Source organism: Podarcis bocagei (assembly GCF_964188305.1).
Source record: "Podarcis bocagei genome assembly, chromosome: 7".
Taxonomy (NCBI): Eukaryota; Metazoa; Chordata; class Lepidosauria; order Squamata; family Lacertidae; genus Podarcis; species Podarcis bocagei.
The window spans coordinates 66213340-66238062 of NC_138132.1; the positions used below are offsets into that span (position 1 = coordinate 66213340).

Consider the following 24723-nt stretch of genomic DNA (forward strand, 5'->3'; position numbering starts at 1 on the left):
GCTGCTGCCCCCATCTGATGGTTTATTTTAGTGTATCTTTGATTCTCGAACAAGGGGCAAAGTGTACCTTCCAAAAACTAGCCCACCATGTTGGATGTATGCCTCTATGCCTGCTTAAGTGAGGTCTCCTGCAGCTGTATCCCTCACCCCTTCAAATATAATCTATCTCGGGAGGAAACATCATCATTCCAAGGGATGGAGCATATAGTACTGGCAAACAGCAACCTTCGCTACAAGTGAAGGGGAATCCTAAAAGCTCAGCTATAACCCAGAAAGCATCTCTCTATCAATGACAAACTGATTAAGCAGGAGAACAGGACATTGGGGGGACAATATGACCCAGTCATCTCACAGCTGAAAAAAAGCACACCCGCAAAATTTGTTTGGGTAGCCAAAATAGATATGTAGCAGTTGGATTTAACAGCAAACTATGCATCCTCTTTTAACTGGGGGGGGGGGGGCGAAACAAACTTGTACCTCCAGGTACCCAAAGTTTAGAAGACCCTGTCTTAATCCATATTTGCTTTGAAGCATTTGAGACACACTTTTTAGAGGAAGAGTGCATAACATAGTGGGCGATGGGTGGGAGCTTTGTAAAATAAATGGTACCCGTCAGTCTCAACCCCATATTTACCTTTGAAATCGCTGCCACCTCCTTGTATGCCGATGATCCATTTTCTTCTCTTTTCCCCTGCCCCACCCACCCCCTGGTTGCTGGTCCCCAGTTGTGTGGTCTGTTTAGGACAAGCTTTCAGCAACAGTATCCTGGACCATGTATATCTTTTTCTTGCAGGCAAAGATATATCCATTACGATCCAAGTGGCAAAAATTGTTTGGGCAGCCAGGTTAAAAACAACAACCCCCAATCACTTGGTGGGGTGGGAGGGATGCGCTGCTGGTTTAATTTCATTTTTAACACCTTTATAGTTTATTATAGAGGGTTGCTGCATTTTTACCCTGGGGGGGTTAGCTTTATTTTTATGTTTGTGTGTGTTGATTACGTCAAAAGAACTGCCCGCTTTCTCCATATTGTGGTGGCTTTAAACAATTAAGTTTAATTCATTCAACAAGAATGAGAAGGCATGTATGTTCTTCTGATTATGATCCTTTCTTTAATTAAAAAACAAACAAACACCCAAACACGCCCCAAACCCAACCTCTGTGTAAAAATAATGTTACAAAACCAAACAAATTGGCAAACAAGCTTGCACTGCCGTGTTAAAGTTCTGAAAGCCTCAGCTGCCTTCTACCAGCCAGTGACATTTCATGGCGAGAGAAATGAATTTTCGATCCGGAGCAAGGAGGAAAAGGGGTGGGGGTATAACAGGCACGACTCAGCTGTGTGGTTGGAGGTCGTGCTGACGTCCCAGGAATCCACTCGGGCAATCAATCACGCAGGCTTAGCAGGGGCTCGATGGGATTCAAGCTAAAGTACACTCAAGTGGAGGCCATGTGTCCCACCGCTCTGAGGTAGCGGAGTGGGGGAGGTAATCTCTCTGCAGACTTGTGGTCGGCGACAATTCAGGGGCACAAAGGCTGTTTGCAGACGGGGATCGTGAAGGGAGCGGTACTGTCCCTTTAGGGAAGTTTGATGGATTGCAGGAGAGTGGGAAACAATCGAGGCAAGGGCACACAAACGCATACACCTTACAACACTACTGGTAGGTGACCTTCACGCAGAAAGTCTCTTCGTTCTTGTCTTCATGATCATTGATATAAATCAGGATTTCCTCTTCGCCAGCACTCTGGCTCGGGGCAAATCGCAAGCCGATGGTGTACGTCTCCCCTCCGCCGATCTGCAAGGACAAACAACAGGGACGGTAGCCAGAGGGTCAGTTGAGGGCTAATAGATGCCTGCATATAAATTGCTTCGTAAGCAGTGATTCCGTGGATGATCCCTCAGTATAATTGTTGAAAAGGGCAAGGCCCAATTCCAGGCCAAAGTGAAGCACCTTTTGTGTCTCAAGGGTGGTGTGGGATTTTTACTATTATTTTAGTGCTGGATTTTGGCTGGAAGGTGTTCAGATGGTGCTCGAGGCTACATGAGACAATACGGAAGCTTTGCCTCTGGGATTTGGTCTATGGTGGCTGTTTCATGCATTTGAAACACTGCATACCCTCATCAAAATTGAAAGATGGGGCACACACATGCGAAGAGAACCCTTACAGAACTATTTTGGGATGTGAGAGCTGATTGCCCTCAGTATGCTCAAAACTCTAGTTTGTTGGAGGTTTTTAAACAGAGCTTGGATGGCCATCATTCAGAGATTCTTTGGCTGTGATTCCTGCACTGGGGGATGGACTAGATGGCCCTTGGGGTCCCTTACACCCCTACAATTCTATGGTTCTATCCAAACATGCAGATTACAGAGACAGTTGAGAGCCAACTTTGCAGTGCCCGGGGTAGCATTTCTGCCTGGAGAACTTCCTGGAGGCTCAGCAAAGTCAAACCATCCTGTTCCTCTTAAGATGCTACCTCAATTTTTACAATTTTATAACATGCAGAGAACAACATGTGCTGAGAAACCAGAGAGAGGAACTGAGGGAAGTCGGGGGGGGGGGAGAGGAAAAAACAGGGGGGGGATGAGGATGATGTATTTTTGATAAATTGTTATGTCAAAATTCCCAATTAAAAAATATTTTTTTTTTTTTTTTAAAAAAGATGCTACCTCAAAGGAATCCTCCTTGAACTGTAGAAGGTCCGGCCGGTTGGTGTGCAGGAAATAGACCCTCCGGGATGGATAGGGGTTGGCGTAGGTGATCCTCTTGTTTGAGCCTTTCCCTCCACCAGGGGGGAGCACGATTTCAAAAGCCTGAAGGTGGGGAGAAAAGGAAAACTGGAGTCCGAGACAACACTGGACGGGATGATGCAACACCACTATCAGGGCCGAATGAAGTGCCATGTTGTGAGAGATCTCTGTGTTTAGGATCTCCTCCGAGTTTCTTTCCCTTTTTTCAGTTTAGTGGGTACAGGAATGTGCTTTGGGGGAAGAGACACGCTAAGAGAGGGTGATTCACTCTTTTCCTCCCTTAATGCTTCCTGCTTCAAATAGCCCCTGCCTCCTGTTAATTACACAGGAATTGGGGGTGGAGGTCTATATATTGGGTTGCACCCAACATCTATGCCCAATGAAATCAAAGAGCTTCCCCAATTTAAACAGAGTTTCGATGGCCATCTGTCAGGGATTCCTTAGCTGCGATTCCTGCATTGCAGGGGGTTGCACTACATGAACCTTGGGGTCCCTTCCAACTCTACAGTTCTATGATTCGAAGGCCATCAATTTCAGTGGGTCTACTGCGACTGAGTTGGATTTCTTCATATCTTGAGGCTGCAGAGCTATAAAAAACTTGGTGTGTGTATGTGTCGATTTCACACTTTAGCATCCCATTTGAGCTGCTGCTGAGTTAGCTCTTAGCTTCGCCTTTTGAGCAGCTGCTGAATAGCTCATGCTTTCTCACCTAGCCTGCTGTCAGGTGTGCCAGGGCAATTGCTACTGTCTCCAGTTTTGGAGTATCAGGTGCTCTACAGGGTTGGCAACTTCCTACCCAGAGGACTTAATGTCTAATAAGCAAACTAGAGAAGGCTGTTATAATGAGACAGCGGAGAAAAGGGGGAAGGGGGCAAATCAGATGCTGGATCTGGCCACAGTGACACATGCTCTAGTTACATCCCAGTTGGACTACTGTAACACATTCTACGTGGGGCTACCTTTGGAAGCTTCAGCTGGTCCAAACTACTGATGGGGGCATTGCAGGGAGCATGTTCCTCCCCTCTTAAAAAAACAACTTCACTGGCTTCTAGTCCATTTCTGGGCACAATGCAAAGCACTGGTTATGACCAATAAAGCCTTATACTGCTTGCACTCAGGCTACCTGGAAGACCTCCCTGTATGAACCCACCTGTTTGCTAAGCTCCTCCAGTGAGCACCTTCTCTTGGTCCCATCAACATCAGAAGCATTGCTGGTGGTGACACAAGAGAGTCTTTTCTGTGGATGCTCCCAGACTGTGGGATTCCCTCCCAAGAGAGGTCAGCCTGGCTCCCTCTTTGCTATCCTTCTGCTGGCCAGCCAAGACCTTCCTGTTCAGGCAGGACTTGGAGAACTAAGGAGCAGACAGTGCTGATCACTGCAAACTGTACTTCAGCTGCTGGTTCTAAGTGTGTTTTGATGCAATTTAACTATTGTTTTTAGATTTGTATTACACTGTATTTTATGATGATGTTTTTAAATGTTGCACGCTGCTTTGAATCCCAGTATGGGAGAGAAGTGGGATATAAATACATTAAATAATGAATAAATAGCCAGAAGGTTAAGGCTTGTGGGATCCTGCCTCCCTACCCACTGTCTTCTAAGAAAACATTAGATGGTTCGATGAACTGGACGAGAAAGTATCTGGCAGGTTACACTCAGATATATTCCTCATTAGGAGAGACAACCTCTTAAACTCCTCATGCCCTGAAACTAGAATAAACTTGTTTCAGGATTTGATTTCACTTCTTCAACCCTATTTGACCCCAAAAAATGCAACACGGCGGCCATTATACTCCAACAAATCTAAACCCTGGTTCGATCAGGAATGCCTCACTATGAAGCACTCTTTGTTGGGAAAATACAGGAACTATAGGTCTGCCAATCTACCCTTACTCCCTGCAGAGTGGTTTGAAGCTAAACAAAATTATAAAGCTTCTAAGAAAGGGTTTTGAGGAAGGGCTGAAGGAGACCATGGCTGTGGACATGAAACTGAACCGAATTGTGTGTTCTCCGATTCATGGTCTCTGAATCTGGGGAGCTGGGGGTGGCTGAACTGCAGTATGGCAAACTGCTCCTCTGTTGAACAGGCAAGGGCAGAGCTCAGAGGCCAAAGTTCCTTCCTGCCCACAGAACAGATTTCAGTGATGGGAGACAAGCTGTGCAGCTAAAAGCCTGGATTTTAAATTACAACAAGAGGGGGAAATAAACAGTGCATTGCCTTTTAGGACACACCTTTATCATTCCTAATAATGACCAGAAACAAGAAAACTCCTGAAGAATAACCATGCAGGCAGCCTCGAAATTGCCACCCGAGGCCCCCCTAAATGGCACTCCTGAGACAGGAGTGTAAGAAGAATTTTGATTTTCAGACTGAAAGGAAAACCCACCTGAAGCAAGGTCTTGTCCTTGCTGACTCTGGACCCCTCATGTTCAGGAGAACACGGCCCTCCACCTGACCTTTCTGGCCCCCTTGCATCACCCTTAGTAAAACCGGGAATTAAAGGCAAATGTCTGACTACCTTGGAGACAAGAGGCTGGCGGCAGGATAGGCACACCAGCCAGGAAGAGACAAGCTGATGGTATTCGACATCCACCAGGTTGAGGTAGACAAACCGGCTGCCGGCACTCTGAGGCCTCACGCCGAGGTGCAGGTCTTGCACGCCATTTGCAGGGAGGATGAAGATGCCTTCTGGGTCCACCTAGCAGAGGAAGAACGAGGAGACATAAGCACAGAAGAAGAGCCTGCTGGATCAGGTCAGTGGCCCATCTAGTCCAGCACCCTGTTCTCACAGTGGCCAAAGTGATGCAAGCAGGATCTGACCATGAGAGCCCTCTTCCCTCCTGTGGCTTCCAGCAACTGGTGTTCAGAAACATCACTGCCTCCAGCTGCAGATGCAGAGCAGAAGTATCATGGCCAGTAGCCATCAATAGCCATATTCTCCATTAATTTGTTTAGATTTTCTTTTAAAGCCATCCAAGTTAGAGCCATCACCGCCTCCCATGGGAGCGAGTTCTCAGGTTTAACTATGCACTGCATGAAGAAAGGCTTTGTTTTATTTGTCCTGAATCTTCCAACATTCAGCTTCATAACGAGCCTACGGGGAAAGGAGCTTACTGCAAAATATTACATAATCTTCGGCGCCTGTACCTCTGCCTACATGTAGCTTGTTCTGGAAAACAGGGAGTAGTTGCTGCCATGGAGTGAAGCTGCTGAGGACCCAGAACTCCTTTTCAGGGCTGCTTCATCAGCCTTATTGCATGGATCCTTAGATCCACCTTTAGCAGGAAAGACTGTGGTCAACGGCAGAACCACCCCTGGTCTGTCTATAGTAGGAGACTTGAGGCATTCCATCACTCACTCTGAACGTAGCTTGCTTGCTAGCCTATGTTCAATAGCCCATGGGTGGTTTTACTAACCATAAGTGATTTCAGGCCTAGCTAAGACTTAAAGTCTGTTCCATTTTAAAGTCACTGTCAAAGGATTCTGGGAAGGGAAATCCATGTCTCCCCCACAGAGGAAGAAAGACTCCTCCCTTCCTCTTTGTTAGATGTGAGCTACAAGGTGTGGGTGGCTTGCCAAAAGCCAGGTAAGCATTTTGGAAGGGAACATCCTGTTTAGGTGTAAGGCACAATGGTCCTCTCCTTCACCTCACAGGGCACCTCCCTCCCTCCCTCCCTCTACATCATATCCAGAGATGCTACAGGGTGGGCTTAACTATGGAAAGGTGGCTTACAAATGAACTATGAGAAAGGTGATGGATGTATCCCTTCTCAGGTCAGCATCCATACTTTGGCCCTTTAACAATGATGCCCCAATGGGGACAATCACCTCAAGGCCATGGGCTCTAGGTGACTTGAGTGATGCTGTGAACAGCAGCTGCCAAAGCCCCCTGCCGGAGGATCAGGAGGAGGAGGGGCTTCTCAGAGGTTAATCCAAAATGCTACAGACACCAACAAGGCTCTTCCGAAAGAGACCACCTTGGTGTCCTTTGATCAAGCCACGGGGGAAGCTAATCTGCTCTACCTCTGTCTCCAGCCTGGAATGCAAATGAGACAATGATTCAATGTGTGCTGCCGACATGGAAATGAGAGCTTGCAGAGGCAAAAGGCAAGGGCCTCGCATTTTCTTTTCATGAAGGTTCTCCCTTGGCAATGGGGCTACCATCCGCCTTATGCCAGCAATTTAGGAGGCATCTCTGGTCAGTCTGTCCAGCTGCAGTGATTAATGCTCATTACATTTAAGGGAGGGCTGTTTTAGAAACTGAAAGCAAGGCTCCTGATTCTTGGCTTAAGGTATAATTGCCACTGGCTTCCTCCTCTCCTTTGCTCTAGAGTAGCCTTTCTCAGCCTTGGATCCCCAGATGTTGTTGAACTACAACTCCCATCATCCCTGACCACTGGTCCTGCTGGCTAGGGATGATGGGAGTTGTAGTCCAACAACGTCTGTTGAGAAAGGCTGCTCTAGAGATATAACAATCAGCTGACTCCGCAGGAGGTTCTCCAGAGGATACAAGGCCATTCTCCACCACGGTTCAGGCTGCATGTGCTTCTGGATGGCAGGGGAGGTGGTCTCAATGGATGAGGGTCAGCAGGAGCTTGCCTTGAGGACCCCGAACACCATGAGACATTGTGAGGCCCACTCTGAGGGCAGTCTCAAGGAGTGGATCCTGTGTTTGACTCTTCCCCCAGAGGCTGGAAGTTTAGACTTCCTAAGACTCTCAATCTTTCATAAGCTCTGAGCAGAGAGTTTACAGATGTCAGTAACCCGCTGACATTGCCTCCTGACTTCAAATTGTTGCCAGTTTTAAATTCCTTCTCACTCTCAGCTAAAGGCCAGGACCTGGGCACTAAATAGGTCTGCCTGTAACACCCATCTTCTCTGAAAACTCCCACTGGGAGCTGGCCAAGGTGCTGCACAATCTGAACTAGATTTGGCTCCCTGAACTCTTGATGCTTGCTACTTGCTGCTGCACACTCACCAGAGGTCAAGTCCCTCCATGCCTCCCTCAGCATCTTCTCTGGCTTACAAACATCGCCAATAGCACCATCAACAGACCAACTGCCCATACAGGTGTACACCTGTTTGACCATCCACCTAAATTCTGCATAAACCTAATGCCAAATTCTGAGTTTGGAGAGAACTGCAGATTACTTACATCTCCACCCATTATCCTTCTGAGCAGGCTTTTCTTATGCTCTTATAACCTCATGTCACACTGAGTACCGTATGGGCTTGTATACGGATTGGAGAGGTGAGGGATTGACCAGGGCTCATCAGAGAATCCACGTCTAGGAACTGATCCCAGGTCTGATCAGCAGAATCTCACTTAGACTCCATACCATGAGTGAAGCTGGAGTTTCCTTCAAGTTTCCTTTGTCTTTTGCTGTTCCCTTTCAACTCATGTAGCTTCAGAATTTTCAAGCCCTCCCCCCCTTTTCAATTTATGTGAGGGCAGCGGAGTTTGTGTTTCTCTTATTATTCACATTTATAATTATGACTAAATGCATTCTAAAGAAATTATTATTCTCCACAGACTCATTAATTCTGATAACTTGCCCACTGGGGTTTTGGGCCACTGATCCCTCCGTACGATGGCTTTAATCAAAACACAATTACAGAAGAGGCTTTGCAGCTGTAAATTGTCTGAGGTCTCCTAACGGGCTCTTGCATCCTAGCGGACGGCCCATCTCATGGGGACCTTTGATGAAAATCTCCAAGCAAAGGCACTTGCAGAGGCGGAATCAAATTTCCCTGCAGAATGTGTGTGCGTGTGTGTGACCCTCCTTGTGCAATTTCTTGCCAGTTTCTTGTGAAAATGTGCATCACCCTTTCTTTCTCAATTGCTTTTATTTGTCCTTGGAAAAACATTGCCCAGCCGAATCTGATTAGTTGCATCATGTGATCCCTGATTGGCTAGGATCAACCGTTTGACTAATCCAGGCAGGAGGGAGAAAAGCGTAATAAAGGAGGAGGAAAATGAAACAGAAGGTTTCCTGTTCTTTTAAGATCTGAGCAACCACAGAATAAAGCAAAGTCCCCACGGAGTCCCGGGGTCTGATCTTACCGTCAGCTCATGCGGGTGTGAGGTGTACGCTTTCACCTTCCGGATGGCTTGAGTCCCTCTGAGCACCAGCGAAAGGCGGGTCAGCTGCCCTGTTATGCAGCTAACATCCACCCGCTGCAAAGAATGGAGGTAGAATTGCCAGATCTGTGTCGGAGCAGCCAGCCAGGGGTCCCTGGAGTGACAAACGGAGCAACAGATGGTGCTTCACAGCCTTGTCAGAGTGAAAAATACTCGGGGAAGTGACGGCTCCAAAACTGTGAGCCGGGAAAGAAGGAAAATCCTCCCTCAAACCCTCCCTCAAATGGAAAACATCCAAATAAAATGCAGTTCTGTGCTCAGCTCTGGGCTTCTCCATGTGGTTGAATGTTCCAGGATCTGTTTCCTTAAGGAGACAGAGCAGCATAGGCTGCAGGGTGCCTTTTGATCTTTTAAAATTAATTTTTATTGCTTTGCTTCTTACCTGTTAAAAAACAGGACACAAGCAAGCAAGGAAGGAACCCTCCACCCTTAGTAACTCTGATGCAGCACAGAATCTGAGTGCCAACATGGTTTCCTACTTACGTGTAAATAGAAAGGAAGAACCTCTTGATCTGTGGACTTGGGCCCCCTGCGACTTTCAGAAAGACATCCTGAGGTTCGCCAGGCCCCTGGGTGGGAAGACCGAGACCAGATTGTGACGTACCAGACCTTACCCAGTAGTGTTGAATTAATTTCTGAATGAAAACCAGGGAGCAGGTTTTGGAAAAAAGGAGACTGCCTTCCATCACTGATCTACACCAGGGGTGGTTAACGCGCTTCCCTTTAGATGCTGCTAGAGTAAGACTCCTGTCATCCCTGACTATTGGCTGGGCTGGCTGGGGCTGACGGAAACTGGAATCCAGCAACATCTGGAGGGCTGCACTGCTAACCTCACCCTGGTCCACCCTGCCTGGCAGAAACTCTCCAGTGTGTTATATAGAGAGAGCCCTTCCCCAGCGATGCTGGAGATTGATCCTGGGACCTTCATCACACAAGGGACGATGCAGCTCTCTTCCCCGAAGGCTCTGCTTTTTTGCATCTGGAAAAGTTAATTTATAACTTGCGTAAGACTCAGAGCTGTGCTGGAAGTTATGAAAGAAATATTTTCAGCACATTTACAGGGACTTCGGGAGCAGGAGCAAAAGGGGGTGGGGGAAAAACTCGCTAATCTTTGGTGGGTTGGAATAATTTTCAAAGATTTGTGGGGCATTCAGTACCATTTTCTTGGTTTCACAAACAATGTTGGGGTCACTGCAACGCACAAATATCTCTGGTTCTCCACCTGGCATACCCACTGGGGCACCTGGAAAGGACAAAAATAGATCGTGAGGTCTGATTATTCCCACAAAAACAGCATGAATAAAAATAATCTCTGCCATTGCTGCTGCGGCATACAATGCAAAATCCTCCCATCTGCTGAAAGCAATGTGTGCAACGTATTTATACTGCTAAGACCACCCAACTGCCCAGTCAGGAAATCAAGGGCTGAACTGGTGACCTTCTGCATTCCTAGCATATGCTCTACCCCTGAGCTAATGTCCTGTACCTCACTACAGGAAACTACCTTGTATCACACGGGGCCATTTAGCTCAGTATTGTCTGCACTGACTGGCAGTCCTGAAGACTCCAGGACTTCAGACAAGGGTCTTCTTCAGCCCTACCCGGAGATCCCAACTGAAACTGGGTCCTTCTGCATGCAAAGCAGGTGCCCTGAGCTATGACCCTTTCCCACTGCATACATTCAGTATATCCAGCTTGGCCCTGGCAATGGCAGTGATTTTCAACGTGTTGCTTCTCGTTCTTCACTTTCAGGGGGCGGGGCTGCCTGTGAAACTGGCTAAGGGCTACCTGGAAGGGTGTGCCAAGGAGGCAAACGGATGGATTTCTTGAGAAAGGTGAGCTCCGGGTGATAGAAGCGGAAGGTCTGATCCACCACGTGGGGCTGGGATTCCACGTTCACACTGAGGATGGCGAGGAGCTTCCCGCCGCTTGCAGTGAAGGAGACCTGGGTGGAGGGAGAGGGAGAAAGTTAATGTCGTCCCCACAGGACAGCATGAATGGGGGTGGCCGTGAGGGCCTGTCACTGCCTCTCACCCCGCCCTACCTTATAGGATTGTTGCAAGGATTACATGGGGGGGCAGGGAGAGCACCACCTTGAGCGCCCTGGAGGAAAAGCTGCCTTTCGTAAAACAGGCTGAATCTTTATTGCACTGCTGAGGGATGGTTTGCCTAAGCCGCAATTAGCAAATGTGGAATTAAGTCCTTAGGCTTGATATCCTTGTTACATCCCGTAAATGCAGAGAGCAGAAATAATCCTCGAGTAATTTCAGTACTATCACCTGTAATACTAATCAGGTCCTTGTGTACCTTTAAAAAATTAATAAAATTGAGTGCCTTTTGGAAAACAGGCCGCATCTTTATTACAGAGCTGGGCAAGGTTTGGAGATCAAAAGGCACAGGGGTGGTAAGTTTGGGGGAAGCATGTCTGGAGCTGCCCCCACCCCAACTCATTGCACACAGACCCACCCCCGCCACTGCCACCACCTTCCTGCATGAGGAATGTACTGAGAGTGACAGAACCACCAAATCTGAAGAGGGAAGAGCACCCACAAGCTGACTGACTGGATGCTGCCCAATCACTCTCCTTGTCAATCAGTGCGATTTACCCTGATGTGCTTTGTTTGTATGCCACTGGACTTCCAGGGGGCTGCGGAGTCCTCCTTGCCTTTGATGAACATCAGCTCCGTGGGACCTTGCTGGGAATGAAAGAGAGGAGTTGCAGTGTGCTTCTCATTTTAACTCTCCCCCCCCCCAATCCTCCCACTGTCTTCTGGGAGTCTAATGTCTGCGAGCCATTATCCTGGTTTATATGCTGTGGAATTCATTCTGCTATAGGCTTAAATGAGATTCCGGTGCTGCACCTTGTGTAAAGTTTCTCAAAAGCAAATATTTGGGAAGTATTTTAAAAAGCAAAGCACGAACGCCTCTCTACCTGCATGGTGGCAGCGTGCTCCAGGGAGAAGGCCTGGTACTTGAAGGGGATGTGGACCGTCTCCTTGGGGCGCAGGTACACCTGAGGTGTGAGGTCGTCCTGCAGGTGAAACATGTCCTCCTCCAGAGGGGTGGTGGTTTGGGTCAGCTTCTTGAAGTGCCTCCATTCTCTAGCGTCCACAATGACACTGGAGGGAGAAACAAACCAACCAAAGGCCAAACGCTTTTACTTCCAGGCGGAACTTCCAACCTCTTTGTTACCTGTGATCCATCTCAAAATCAAACTTTGGATTGCCACCTTTGACACTGTGGCTGGGAGCCGGTGTCTGTTGCAGCACATGTGTCGGCTTTCCTCGTGTATAACGGAGGGAGAATTAATTTCACAGGAGCATAGAATTGTAGAGTTGGGAAGGACCCTATGGGTTATCTAGTCCAACCCCCTGCAATGCAAGAACCACAACTGAAGAATTTACCTTCTAATTGGTGTTGGTGGCATTCATGTGCATAAAGGTATAGGTAGCCCTGACCGTTAGGTCCAGTCGCGGACAATTCTGAGGTTGCGGCACTCATCTCGCTTTACTGGCCGAGGGAGCCGGCGTTTGTCCGCAGTTTTTCCGGGTTATGTGGCCAGCATGCCTAAGCTGCTTCTGGCAAAACCAGAGCAGCGCATGGAAATGCCGTTTACCTTCCCGCCAGAGTGGTACCTATTTATCTACTTGCACTTTGACGTGCTTTCAAACTTCAAGGTTGGCAGGAGCAGGGACCGAGCAACGGGAGCTCACCCCATCATAGGGATTCGAACTGCCAACCTTCTAATCGGCAAGACCTGTGTCCCATATTCATGTGCATAGAGCCCTTTTATTATAACCTGTAGTCAAATGAATGCTGCCCACTGGTTGCAGGGGGGGGGGAGAGGGCGGGGGGTGTCCAAAATTGTCTTCCCTCCCTGAGATTGGGAACTGCAGCTCCCACTGGCAGAAATCCTACAGGGGATGCAACAGCCTGTGTGTGCATCCCCCCAGCCTCTACCCCCCACTAATTAATATTTATTTAGAGCTTTTGCACCCTGCTCCTTAGACAAAAAGGCTTCTGAAGTGGCCTACATATGATCAATTAAAAGAAGACAGTCCCTATCAACACAGGCTAGCAACCTAAAAAAACAAAACAAAACAAGAACGGCACACAAGGGAAAAGGGACAGAGAGGGAAGAGGAAAAAAGGTCAATGTTGACCTGACTGCACACCTGGCGTTTTTTAAGGGACCCTGTTCCAATGGCCCAAAATGAATATAATCAATATAAGAACATAAGGAGAACCCCTGATGTATTAGGCCAAAAGCATATCTGGTCCAGCATCGTGCTCTACCAGGGGCCAACCGGATGCCCCAATGGGAAGTCCGCAAGGAGGATCCAAGGGCAAGAGTGCTCTCCCAACCTGCGATTCCCAGCAATAAGTTGTAAGGATTACTGAGCTAATGCATGAGGAATGATCTGAACACTTGAAACGCACCATAGATACACAAACAGATATTAATGCAGAGCATTTTTATGATTGATTGTGTGTCTCCCGACAGTTTTTGCATGATCCTTCTGGCCTTCAGAATGCAGCCGCTTTTTCTCTCACAGTGATCCGGCTGGGGCTCAGAAAGCACAAAGAAGGGCATCACCTGCTTTTGCTCCCCTGGGGCTTCTCCTACCTGAGCTCTGGGTTGTCCGTCTCTATGGTGACCGTGTGCTGGACATTATACGGGTTCTTCAGGGCAAACTCGAAGAACTCAGCCGTGCCAAACGTGGCGTAGAGGGTGTGACGGGTGGTAATGGCCTGGCTCAGCATGCTGGCGATGCTCTCGGCTTTGATGCGCTCCCGGTAGGCCTCGATGATCTGGAGGTCCCGGGAGTGCTGAATGCGATCCTCGTGCCGTCCCTGTGAGGGAAGGAAAGGCTCAAGAACTGGCTGAGTGGGCAGGGTGAACTATGGGATGTAGCTCTTCCAGAGAAACTAACACAGCATCTTAAGAGTGCTAGGGAACACAAAAACCAAAGACAATTCTGAAACTGTATGGAACATGTTTATTCCACACAATGCACAGGGCAATGCCACCTGCAGCTCTCTCTGGGGCAATGTGTTCGGACAGCAGTTAGAAGACCACTGACTGTCTCCCACCTGACGGCTCAGCTCTAAGACCCTGTAGAGATGCCATTACTTGGGAGTGAGTTGTACTTGGCTAAATGGGCCAAGGGTCCAGCTCAGAAGGCGGCCATGGGGAAACCAGTTTCTCACCGTGATGAGGCTGGCTTTCTTCGCAGCATCGCCCTCTTGGGACTCCCGCCTCCGGACCGACAGCATCCTCTCCAGCTTCCGCCTCCGGGTGACGCTGGCCTCGCGGCTGCTGTGCTGGAACGTGGCGCTGACTTCGCGTAGGCGCGAGAAGAGCATGGCCGCCAGCTCGCTGTCCACATCGGCCAGTTTTTGTGCCTGGCACACGTTCCCAGCTGGAAGACAGACAGAGGTCATGATGGAAATGGGCAGATGGGATGAAGCAAAAGCCAATCACATCGTTTCTCTGTCTTGATGTACAGGAATTACTTGTGCGATTGATACCTGCCTGAATGCTGCTTTTTAAACCTGTGGCATTTTTAAACCTGTGGCAGGAGAAAAAAAATTACTCCTTCTTCCTTTTCTCCCTGCCCCTCCCCTCTTTTTTTTTACTGGGCAATAAAGATAAAAATGCAATTAAGACCGTGGCTACCTCTGCCCTCTTTTCAAATTCCATTAGATCTCAAAATGAAAGGCTTCAAGTTTGGTTTTGAAGACAACGTTAATGAATTAGCTACACGTTACTCTGCTGAATGGTTGAGTATTAAGTTATTAATTTGCGGCTTTATCTCCCCGGGTTGATTTCATTTGGGGGACCAATTTTCAACACACCAGTTGGCTACACTTTCATATTCTTCCGTTCCTTGTTTGATGTGGCCTTTTCTTTCCTTTGTGGTGGGAAATAGCTTTGCAAATAAAGTAATATGCTTTTTTTTTTTTTACAGAGAGAAAAAGACCATCAGAGGTAAAGCAGAAGGAGAACAAAGAGCTTTTAAAGCACAGAAACGTAAGAAGCTGTCTTATGCTGTAACCATTAGCCATAGAATCACAGAACTGTAGGGCAACCACCTTTGCAATCTAGCTCAGTCTGCACCAGGGGTGAGGAACTTTCCTCAGTCCAAGGGCCGTGGGGAATCTTCTGGGGGCCACATGCCAGCGGTGGGCTAGGCTAGAGGCAAAAGTAAGAGGAAGAATAAATGGGACTCTTTGTGCCCTTGTACTGCTGGCTACATTTCAGCCACTCAAGAGTCAGAGGTCTCTAGACACACATCTCTCCAAGGCAAGCAAGAGACACAGTCCCAGTTGACAAGTAAATGTCCTTAAGAAAGGCACAGAAGTGGGGTGGGGAGAATCCTAAGGGCTGCATCCAGTTCTCAGGCAAAATGTCTCGGGGCCAGCCCTGACGGTGGATGCAACTGGAGTTTCAAAAGCATAGCAAGCTGCCTTCTATTGGGTCACCCAATTTGTCTACCAAGTTATTGTCTACACTGAACTGGCCACTTCCTGCTGCACTTTCATCCTCCACCACAGCTAATCAATGAGAGACAGTGTGGCGTAGCGGTTAAAATGTCAGACTAAGACCCAGGAGACCAGGGTTCGAATCCCTGCTCGGCCATGTTGAAGCTCGCTGGGTGGCCTCGGTCCAGTCACTGTCTCTTGCCGTAACCTACCTTGCAAGGTTGTTGTTGTGAGGAGGCGGAGAGCCAAGTATGGCACCTCGAGCAAGGAGCTTGAAAAAGGTGGGGGTATAAATGCAGTAAAATAAAAGTAAGTAAATAACTGCTATGCCTTAAAGGGCTGCATGATCCACGTCAGAAGACCCTAGTTTCAATCTCTGGTTGAAGGGCTGTCAGGCCAGAGAATGTTTCTCTCTCTCTCTCTCTCTCTCTCTCTCTGTGTGTGTGTGTGTCCCTCTCCTCCTCTCTCTCTGCCTAAGGGCTTGAATACTTTTAATACATAGGCAGAGCTGGTCATGAAGGGCTGGTGGTCTTACTCCGTGTAAAGCATTTATGACAGCCTGGGGTGGTTGGTGGTTCAAAAGGAAAGGTCCTGGCAAGGAAAGGTCTCCTGGCAACTCCACCATTCAGGTTCCCAAATGAAATTCTCCATCTGACGTGGACTGCTGTACAAGGTTGCCTATTAGTCTGACTGAATGACTCTCTCGCTCTCTCTCTCTCCTTATAAATAGTAAGTCCTATTTGCAGGTTAGATGCCCTTAATTGGATGCTCAGTCCACCTTCTGTTCTCCCAGTTGTGGCAGATCAGCTCAGGCAACCTTGGCAACAACAACAAATGAATCACAAAGCCTGGAGATACATCCCTGCTCTGAGGGAAGGGGATGCTTAAGGTGGGTGAATGCCACACAACCTCTGTAAGTGGCGCTTGCCCAAGGCTGGCTGACTCCAGACGCCCTAAAGATGTGCAGCAGGATTTCCCTTGCTTCTGGAGGTTGCATCCGGATAGATGCAGGTGTTACAAGAGCTCTTTTTGGAAACTAGCCCCTTCTAGGGCAGGCTCCCAGTTCACTATCCTTCCCACCCAGAATATCTTTCTTGTGGATTTTTCGGGGCACTGTCGCTAGCAGTTCTGAGTTCTCCCTATGGGTAACTCAGAAACTCCCTGCCGGTTGACAACCATATCTACTCCACCCTGACATGTTTGGAAAGCTGTTTCAAGCAGATTTGAGGCATATTCAGCTGTGGGGATCTTCTCTGCTATTAGATATAGAGAGCCCGTGTGATGTAGCGGCTAGAGTGTTGGACTAGGACGTAGGTTCAAATTCCCCCACTCAGCCATGGATCTCACTGGATGATCTTGGGCCAGTCGCTGCCTCTTAGTCTAATCTACTTCACAGTGTTGTTGTGAGGATAATAGGAGGAAAACTGTGCACACCACCTTGAGCTCCTTGGAGGAAAAGGTATGATATAAACGTAATAAATAAATAACAAAAATAATTGTCTATATCATTTGTTCTTTGAATTGTTCTTTGTTGGTCTTGGTGGCAGGGGCACTATTTTATTCTGCTACAGTTGTTGCATACTTAAATAAAATATGTAGGCCATCTTGGAATATGAATATGTGTGTGTGTGTGTGTGTGTGTGTGTGTGTGTGTGTGTGTGTGTGTGTATGGATGGAAGGAGACGTATAAATGTTTTCTCTCTTTACTACAGTTGCACTCATATGTCATCACACTGACGGATGTGTGTGCACTTGAAGCAGAGCAAAGGGCTGGGTTGCAACTGGGGTACAAAAGTTTGGGGCGTTGGGAGAGCTGTTGGGCAATGAGGGATGGTTTTTGCAAGGGGTTTGGGGGTGAGCTATGGAGGAGGGAGGTTGGGCAAACTGTGAGGAGCTGGGGGAGTGGGCAATCTGATGGAGAAAAGGGCTTTTGGTTAGATATAAAGAGGGGGTTGGAAATAGGGTGGTGGATAGGTGGGACTGGTGAGTGATGCAAGCAGGAACAACAGTCCAAAGTAAAGTGAAACAAGTAAAATAATCTGTTCCCCAGAAACCTTGCAGGTAGTCTCTACCTGTGTGGCAGCAGTTGGCTAGAATAATACACCTCTGATTTTCCCTTCCCCCCCAAACTTCCCCCCCCCCCAATATTCAATGGCTGTGCCCACGAGAAGCTGAAACAATGGTGCTGCTTGGCTTGGTCTGCTGCCCTTGCCAAGCCTCCAACCAAGTTCTGATCAGATCACTCAACCCTCCAGCATCCACCTTTAAAAGAGAGCCAGTGTCTGGAATTAAAAACAAAAAACCAAGGCCTCACTACGAGGGTGAGCTTGGCCATTCTCAAAAGCGGCTCAGGTGCAGAGCAGCTAGTTGGTTTTCATCCAACTCTTTGGAGTTTTCTAATGATGATTTGGTACTTCTGCATGACTGTTTTCAATCCTGGCAGCTGCTTTGAGGCCCCACAGACAGGAAAAGCAGGGTAAATACAATAAATCAAGTCAAGCTGGCTTTTCACTGAACACCTTGAACACAATCCCTTGCTAGAAAGAAAACATGGCTTAACTGAAGAGCTGCTTTAACTGCCAAGTTTGCACAGCCTCACCTGAGGCTTCTTCCCTGTGTGCTTGAGATTTAACATCTTGCATTTTCTGAGCCAATCCCTGTAGCCCATTGCAAAGAGGACACACATTCATGCATGAGGTACCAGCAAGCTAAAAGATCCACATACCCTTAAGGGAACGAGTGGCCACCTACCCTCACCTTTTCAAAATAAACTCAATGGTCTGGTCTTGGATATCGGACACAATTTCATCAGTAACTGGTCCACCCCATTGCCTGACACTCTCTTAGCATTGTTACTTCTGGAAAGTGACCTGAATCCGAAAGCTAAGCACAAAGCTCTTTTCTTGCTTTCACTGGTGGTGGCTTGGGTGGTCATTGCTCAACAACGGAAGTCATGAAAAATGCTACCTGAAGTGGCATGGCTCAATATCATCTGGGAGATAGCCCTGTCTGAACGTCTCACACAGCACAGGTGAGGGGTGAAGCGAAGAAAGTGTGAGGGAGTGTGGCCTTAATTTTTTTTTTCCTTTATTAGTATGGACCCAAAGTTCTCAGGCCCTCCACCCACACCTCACTTTAGAGAGGTTACAAGCAGCTGGAAGCAACCCCCAAGAGTCATATAGTCTGACTCCCTGCAATGCAAGGGAGAAAAATTGCAAGTCTAGAAGCAGAGCCTAAAGTGTTGAAACAAATCCCTTCTGAGAACCCTTGGACACCAGAGATTCAAATCTCTTTAAAGATAAAGGAACCCTGACAAGTGGCCAGCTAAACTCCGCTTGAAAGCTTCCAAGGAGAGTCCACCACCTTCCTAGGGAGTCCATTCGACAGTTGAACAGCTCTTTTTATAATCATAGAGCTGGGAGGTCCCACAAGGGTGATCTAATCCAACCACCTGCAATACAGGAATCTTGTATTGTCAGAAAGCTCTTCTTAAGGTTTAGTTGGAATCTCCTTTCTTGCTATTTAAATCCATTGGTTCGGGTCCTCCCCCTCGGAGCAATAGAAAGCAAGTTCGCTCCATCCTATAATCAATAATCACACAAAACTGGTAATGACTCTTCTAAGGTAATTTAATCATTTGCTGTTATCTAGTCTGATTGTGTATTCTATAACCTGTGTCTGTGACTGGATTCTGCTATGTATGTTTACTCGAAGCTGTTCGATTGTTTTCTTGAAATCAATAAAAATTATTAGAAAAATAAAAAAATAAACTCAAAAACATTGAGTGAAAGAAGGGGAGGAAGAAGACGCATCCACAAAGCCCTTAGCAGGCGGTCCACCCCACCCCTCCCTGCATCCACCTGCTTGGTGCATCACTCACTGTTTGGGGGAGGAGAAAGCGGTGGTCTCTCCTCTTCCCCATTTCTGCTCCCACCTGCCTCCTCAGCATAACCCAATAAGGAAAACTGAGAAATCAGAAGCCGACTTACCACTGTAAGCATTTGCAGACAGCAAGCTGCCCCCATGGAAGCCACTGTTCCCGTCATGGGAAGAGATGATGCGAGAGCGAGAAGGTGGCAGAGAGATGGACTTCCTCTGCCTTTGTTCACACAGATGGCCTACAAAAGAAGAGGAGGCAGAGACTCAGGGAGCACAGGCTCAGGGGATGAACACAGACCTCTCCATCAAACCCCAGGGGGTTCCACAGATCTCCTCCCTCCTCAAGCCACACCCCCCGCAGTCCCTGCTCTGCACGCTCCTCAAGTGCTTTTGTATAGCTTGAATGTTCCCCTGGAATGTATTTTTTTAAAATAAATATTTATGAAAATTTTCACAATATTACATAATGAAAAAAAAGACAAAGTAAAAAACAGTTAAAAACAATTCCATCTTTTTGTCACTTATCTTTCATTTGCTTGTTTCCCGGACCTCCTCATACCTCCCTTTTTTGTATTCCAGTTCAATTTATTAATTCAGCAATTCCTTTCCCCCCCCCCCTTATTTTATCCTGATCTTTAATCTTAATATATTATAACATTAAATTTTTACCTGTTAAAAATCTAATTTTTTCATATTCTTTTATACCATTACAGCTAGAAACCACTTAACTTCAATCCAACATCATTCTAACATTCATTAATTTTGCAATATTTCTGTAAATAGTCTTTAAATTTCTTCCAATCTTCTTCCACCGACTCTTCTCCCTGGTCTCGGATTCTGCCAGTCATTTCCGCCAATTCCGTGTAATCCATCATTTTCATCTGTCATTCTTCCAGAGTGGGTAGTTCTTGTGTCTTCCAATACTTTGCAATAAGTATTCTTGCTGCTGTTGTGGCATACATAAAGAAAGTTCTGTCCTTCTTTAACACCGATTGGCCGACTATGCCCCGGAGAAAGGCCTCTGGTTTCTTCAAGAAGGTATATTTAAATACCTTTTTCATTTCAATATATATCATCTCCCAGAAAGCCTTAATCCTTGGGCACGTCCACCAAAGGTGAAAGAATGTACCTTCAGTTTCTTTACATTTCCAACATTTATTATCGGGCAAGTGATAGATTTTTGCAAGCTTGACTGGTGTCATGTACCACCTGTATATCATTTTCATAATATTCTCTCTTAGGGCATTACATGGCCGTAAATGTCATACCTGTGGTCCACAACTGTTCCCAGTCAGCAAACATAATGTTATTGTTCCCCTGGAATGTAATCTTGCCTGGGTGGCCTGTAATGGATGGAGCAGGAGAGCTCCTCTAGATTACAAACTGGTTAAGTTGTAGGAAGAAGAACAAGCATTACTGAAGCAGAGTCAGCATGGCTTCTGCAAGGGCAAATCCTGTCTCATGAACCTTCTCTGAGCATATGGATAGAGGTGATCCGGTTGATATAGTGTACTTGGACTTTCGAAAGGGTTTCGACAAAGTCTCCCGAGTAAGCTTAGCCCTCAAAAAATAAGAGAAGAGGTCACAAATTGGCTAAGCAGCAGAAAGCAGGAATAAATGGTTGATTCTCTAGATGCAGAGATGTTGAAAGTGGAGTCGCCCAAAGATCGCTATTAGGACCTGTGCTTTTTAACTTATTCGTAAACGATCTAGAGTTAGGCACGAGCAATGAGGTGGCAAGGTCTGCTGATGATACTAAATTGTTCAGGGTCACTAAAACAAAAAGGGATTGGGGAGAGCTCCAAAAGGACCTCTCTAAACTGAATAAATGGGGGGTAAGATGGCAAATGCAATTCCATGTAAACGAGTGCAAAGTAATGCAGTCAGGGCTAAAATAATAATAATAATAATTTCACCTATATGCTCATGGGGTCTGAACTGGTGATGAAAGGCTAGGAATGAGACCTTGGGGTCACACTAGAGAGCTCAAAGATCTTGACCCAGCATACAGCGACTGTGAAAAGGGCAAATTCCAGGCAGAGACTCATTAGAAAAAGAATTGAAAACAAAGCTACGGCTATCATAAAGCCGTTATAGAAATCTATGGTGCAACCACATTTGGAATACTGTGTACTGTTCTGCTCACCTCACCTCAAAAGGATATTGTAGAGTTGGAAAAGGTTCAAAAAAGGGCAACCAAGAAAATGAAAATGAGGAAAGGTGTTTGGGACTTTTTAGTTTGGAGAAAAGGTAAGGTGCATGATAGAAGTTTATAAAATTATGCATGTCGTAAGTAAATAGACATAGGTTTTCTCTCTCCTTCATGAGACATGGACACCCATTGAAGCTGAAGCCTGTAATATCTAGGGCAAATAACAGAGCACACAGTTACAACTATGGAAGTCACTCCTGCAGGAGGCAGCGATGGCCACCAACCCAGATGGCTTTAAAAGAGGATTGGACAAATTCAATGGAGGACAAGACTATCAGTGGCTACTAGCCATGATGGCTACACTCTGCCTCCACAGTTGGAGGCAATAATGCTTCTGACTACCAGTTGCTGGAAACCACAGGAGGGGAGAGGGCGCTTGTGCACGGGTCCTGTTTGCAGGTTTCCCACAGGCAATGTTTGGTCACTGTGAGAACAAGATGTTGGCCTGTTCTAGCAGGCTCTTCTTATAGCCTTATGTTTCCATGTTTCCAAAGCAGATCTGGAGACACATGTGCATTTCGAAGTGGCTAATTCCAGTCTTAAGATATAGTATTCAGAATGTGCCTTTGGCTTGTTGGAGAGCTTTCTCTCTACCCTCCTCCCCTCCTCCTCCTCTTTTTCTCAGATCTTTCAAAGCCTCAAGCTAGGTTTGCTTTTTGGGGTTTTATTAATGGGAGTTTTTTTTTGTTTTTTTTTTACAAGAAGCACCAGAACAAGTACGCTACAGAAAACAAAGTCTACCTTCCCCGGAGCAATGTTAATAATGAAGGTGACTGAGCAAGCTTGGGTTTCTTTCCAGAAAGGAGCCTAACAGGAACCATCTGCAGAGGCACCAGAGCAATTCTAAGCCCCAAAAGCACCCCCTCAAAGAATCAATTCCTTCCCCCTCATGGCAATTGCCTTATCTTATTTTGTACCTTTCTGACACCGAAGGGGAACTCAGTGGGATCTCCTTTGACTTTCGGAAATAAACACCTTGATGCATAATGGCAAGCTTATCCAGTCTCTTTGCGAGTCCGACAGCTCCTTTGATCTCTGACTCAACCTGCCAGCCAAAACTCTCTTTTTTAAAAAATAAAAAAGCCCCTCTCTCCCATCTAAACCCACAGCCCGTTCAGAAAAAGAGAGTTATCAAAGGAGGCACCTTAAGGCTCTTTCTGCATAAGAGGGTCTTTGATTTGCAGTGCGCAACGGAAGCCAGGATCCTCTGAAACAGGAGCAAGTGAGCGCCTTCATCCCTTGGATCCTCTGAAGGAAGCTTACGCTTCCTGGCTCCTTCAAGCAGTTCCTTCTTGATCTGTTCCTTCCAGATGCAGGAAGGTCCTTCTTTGAAGTCACAATTTCTACAGTCTCCATAGTTGCCATGGTGAAGTATTTACTTAATTTTAGTAGGGGGACCATTGCTCGGTGGTCAGAGCACATGATCTGCACAGGTGAAGGGCACAGCTCTGCCCTCTGCTCAGGAGGGATTGTTGTGGGGGTGCTGCCACCACCCACCACCACCTGCCGCCCGAGGAAGCTGCCTCACTTTGCTTAATGGCAACGCTGGCTCCAAGCCTTCATAAAAAGCTCCCATTGGCACCAATTAAAGTAACATCTAGTTTAGCTCAGAGATCAAAGTACAGGTGATCTGTGAACCGCAGAGTAGCAATTTAGAAAGTCCTGAGCAGGGCAAAAAAAATGGCACCAAGCACGAACTAATTTGGGATGATGAGGGGGATGGTCAGGAGGGCTGGGACTACGAGCAATGTCAAATCATCATGCCTTTCAATTATCTGAGGGAAAGAGCAGGATTTAACCTGGCCCTTGCAAAGGAATCGATCTTTCCCTGGCCACAAGTATTCTGGTCCCTGCATAATCAGCAAGGCAAGAAGTGTCCCTATTACTCAGCCATCCAAACTCAGTCGTTCTCAGACAGCACGGGATCAGAGAACATTTTTTTATCGTCATCTCATGTGGCAGATCTTCAAAGAACAACAGAACCAACAAACCTGCTTCCCCACCTCCACCCCTCTTCCCCAGATGAGATGTTTGATTACTGAGAGGCCGGCAGCCTCCTGGACCAACACAATTCCAGTCACTCAAACAAATACACAAATTATAAACATTAAACTAGCCAGAGAATGTTGTAGAGTGAAGGGGGTTCCTCCGTGTCCCCTTTAGCTGCTAAAGGTGTAACAGTCCCTTGTAAATGTGTCCTTCCCTTTCAAACCTCTCACGAGCTTTGATTTGTCAGTCAATTTCCCTGCCAAAGCCAACACCATACTTTCGTCTCTACCAGGGTGGCGATTGATGCTCCTTCCAGAAATTGCCAGTACTTCCTTGCCTAGACTAGATGCCAACAACAACTGGCCAACAAGACGACTGAAATGCAGGATCAAGGAACATGTAGCTGTGGAGTCAAAGAGGAGGAATGGGGCTCTAAGCCTTTGCCAGGACTTGCCAAGTCCCTTTTGAATCTCTCTCCGCCATTAGATCATTTCCTTCCCCGGCCTTTGATTCATCTCTGGATTGATCATCGCAGCCCCTGTCCCTCCCCCACTCCCTGCTAAAGAGCTTATCACCCACTTGCAGGCAAAGTATGAAATGTCAATTTATGATACGGTAGAATGGAAGCTAATCTTTCTTCTGAAGATAAGATTTTTTTTGCGGGGAGTGGAAACACATGGAGTCAGACCGCCTTTATTTTTTTGCAGACAGATGAATTAAAGCACCTGCTACGAGGCCTGTAGCGCTAAGGCCCTTATAAGCCCGGATTCCTCGTCCTTCCAGGTACGGTTCTGTGCAGCTTCCAACGCCCCCGCCTCCGTTTCCCCTGCGTTGTTGTTTTGTTGGCATCTAATTGAGTGTCGCCTTTTCCATATTGTCTCCTTTCAAAGCCGCCTTGGATTGCTCGCTTGTAAACAAGACTAAGCAGAATTAATGACCTGTGTATTTCCACCATGCCGCAACAACCCGATGTTATTACCGTTGTCGGGGCACAGGGGGGATAATAAGCTTTCGCAACGCAAGGTGCAAATCTTCTGCTTTCCTCCCCTTCCCCCTCCGAGGAGCTGGAAATCCTCCCTAAACAGCCCAAACAGTTGTTTTCCGTCAGCTGTGGAGCGGATGCCTGTGTCTCAGTCGGATGGGGTGCTAGGCTACGGGGCCAGGTGGGGCAGGCACAGCGGAGTCAGAATCACAGCAGAGGTCCTTTCCTAGAAACACCCCTGGCAGGCTGTGCTTGGTGGGGGTGGATTTTGTCAGCACTCTA

General features: G+C 47.1%; 1 protein-coding gene across 3 annotated transcripts in view; it reads right to left on the reverse strand.

Annotated features, from left to right (window-relative positions):
• Positions 1–1029: 1029 nt before the first annotated feature.
• NPHP4 (nephrocystin 4) overlaps positions 1030–24723 on the reverse strand; it is a 96651-nt gene continuing 72957 nt past the window's right edge. For 2 of the 3 annotated variants that reach the window (XM_081203983.1, XM_081203982.1), the window contains exons 19-30: positions 19369–19497; positions 14105–14316; positions 13521–13747; positions 11827–12013; positions 11501–11590; positions 10683–10839; positions 10052–10137; positions 9378–9463; positions 8817–8988; positions 5139–5450; positions 2670–2813; positions 1030–1796 (exon numbers count right to left, since the gene is read on the reverse strand). In XM_081203983.1, the coding sequence (XP_081060109.1) occupies positions 1656–1796; positions 2670–2813; positions 5139–5450; positions 8817–8988; positions 9378–9463; positions 10052–10137; positions 10683–10839; positions 11501–11590; positions 11827–12013; positions 13521–13747; positions 14105–14316; positions 19369–19497 (1943 nt within the window). In that variant the 3' untranslated portion in view covers positions 1030–1655. The remainder of the gene's footprint in view (positions 1797–2669; positions 2814–5138; positions 5451–8816; positions 8989–9377; positions 9464–10051; positions 10138–10682; positions 10840–11500; positions 11591–11826; positions 12014–13520; positions 13748–14104; positions 14317–19368; positions 19498–24723) is intronic. The other variant, XM_081203984.1, reaches the window with a different exon arrangement.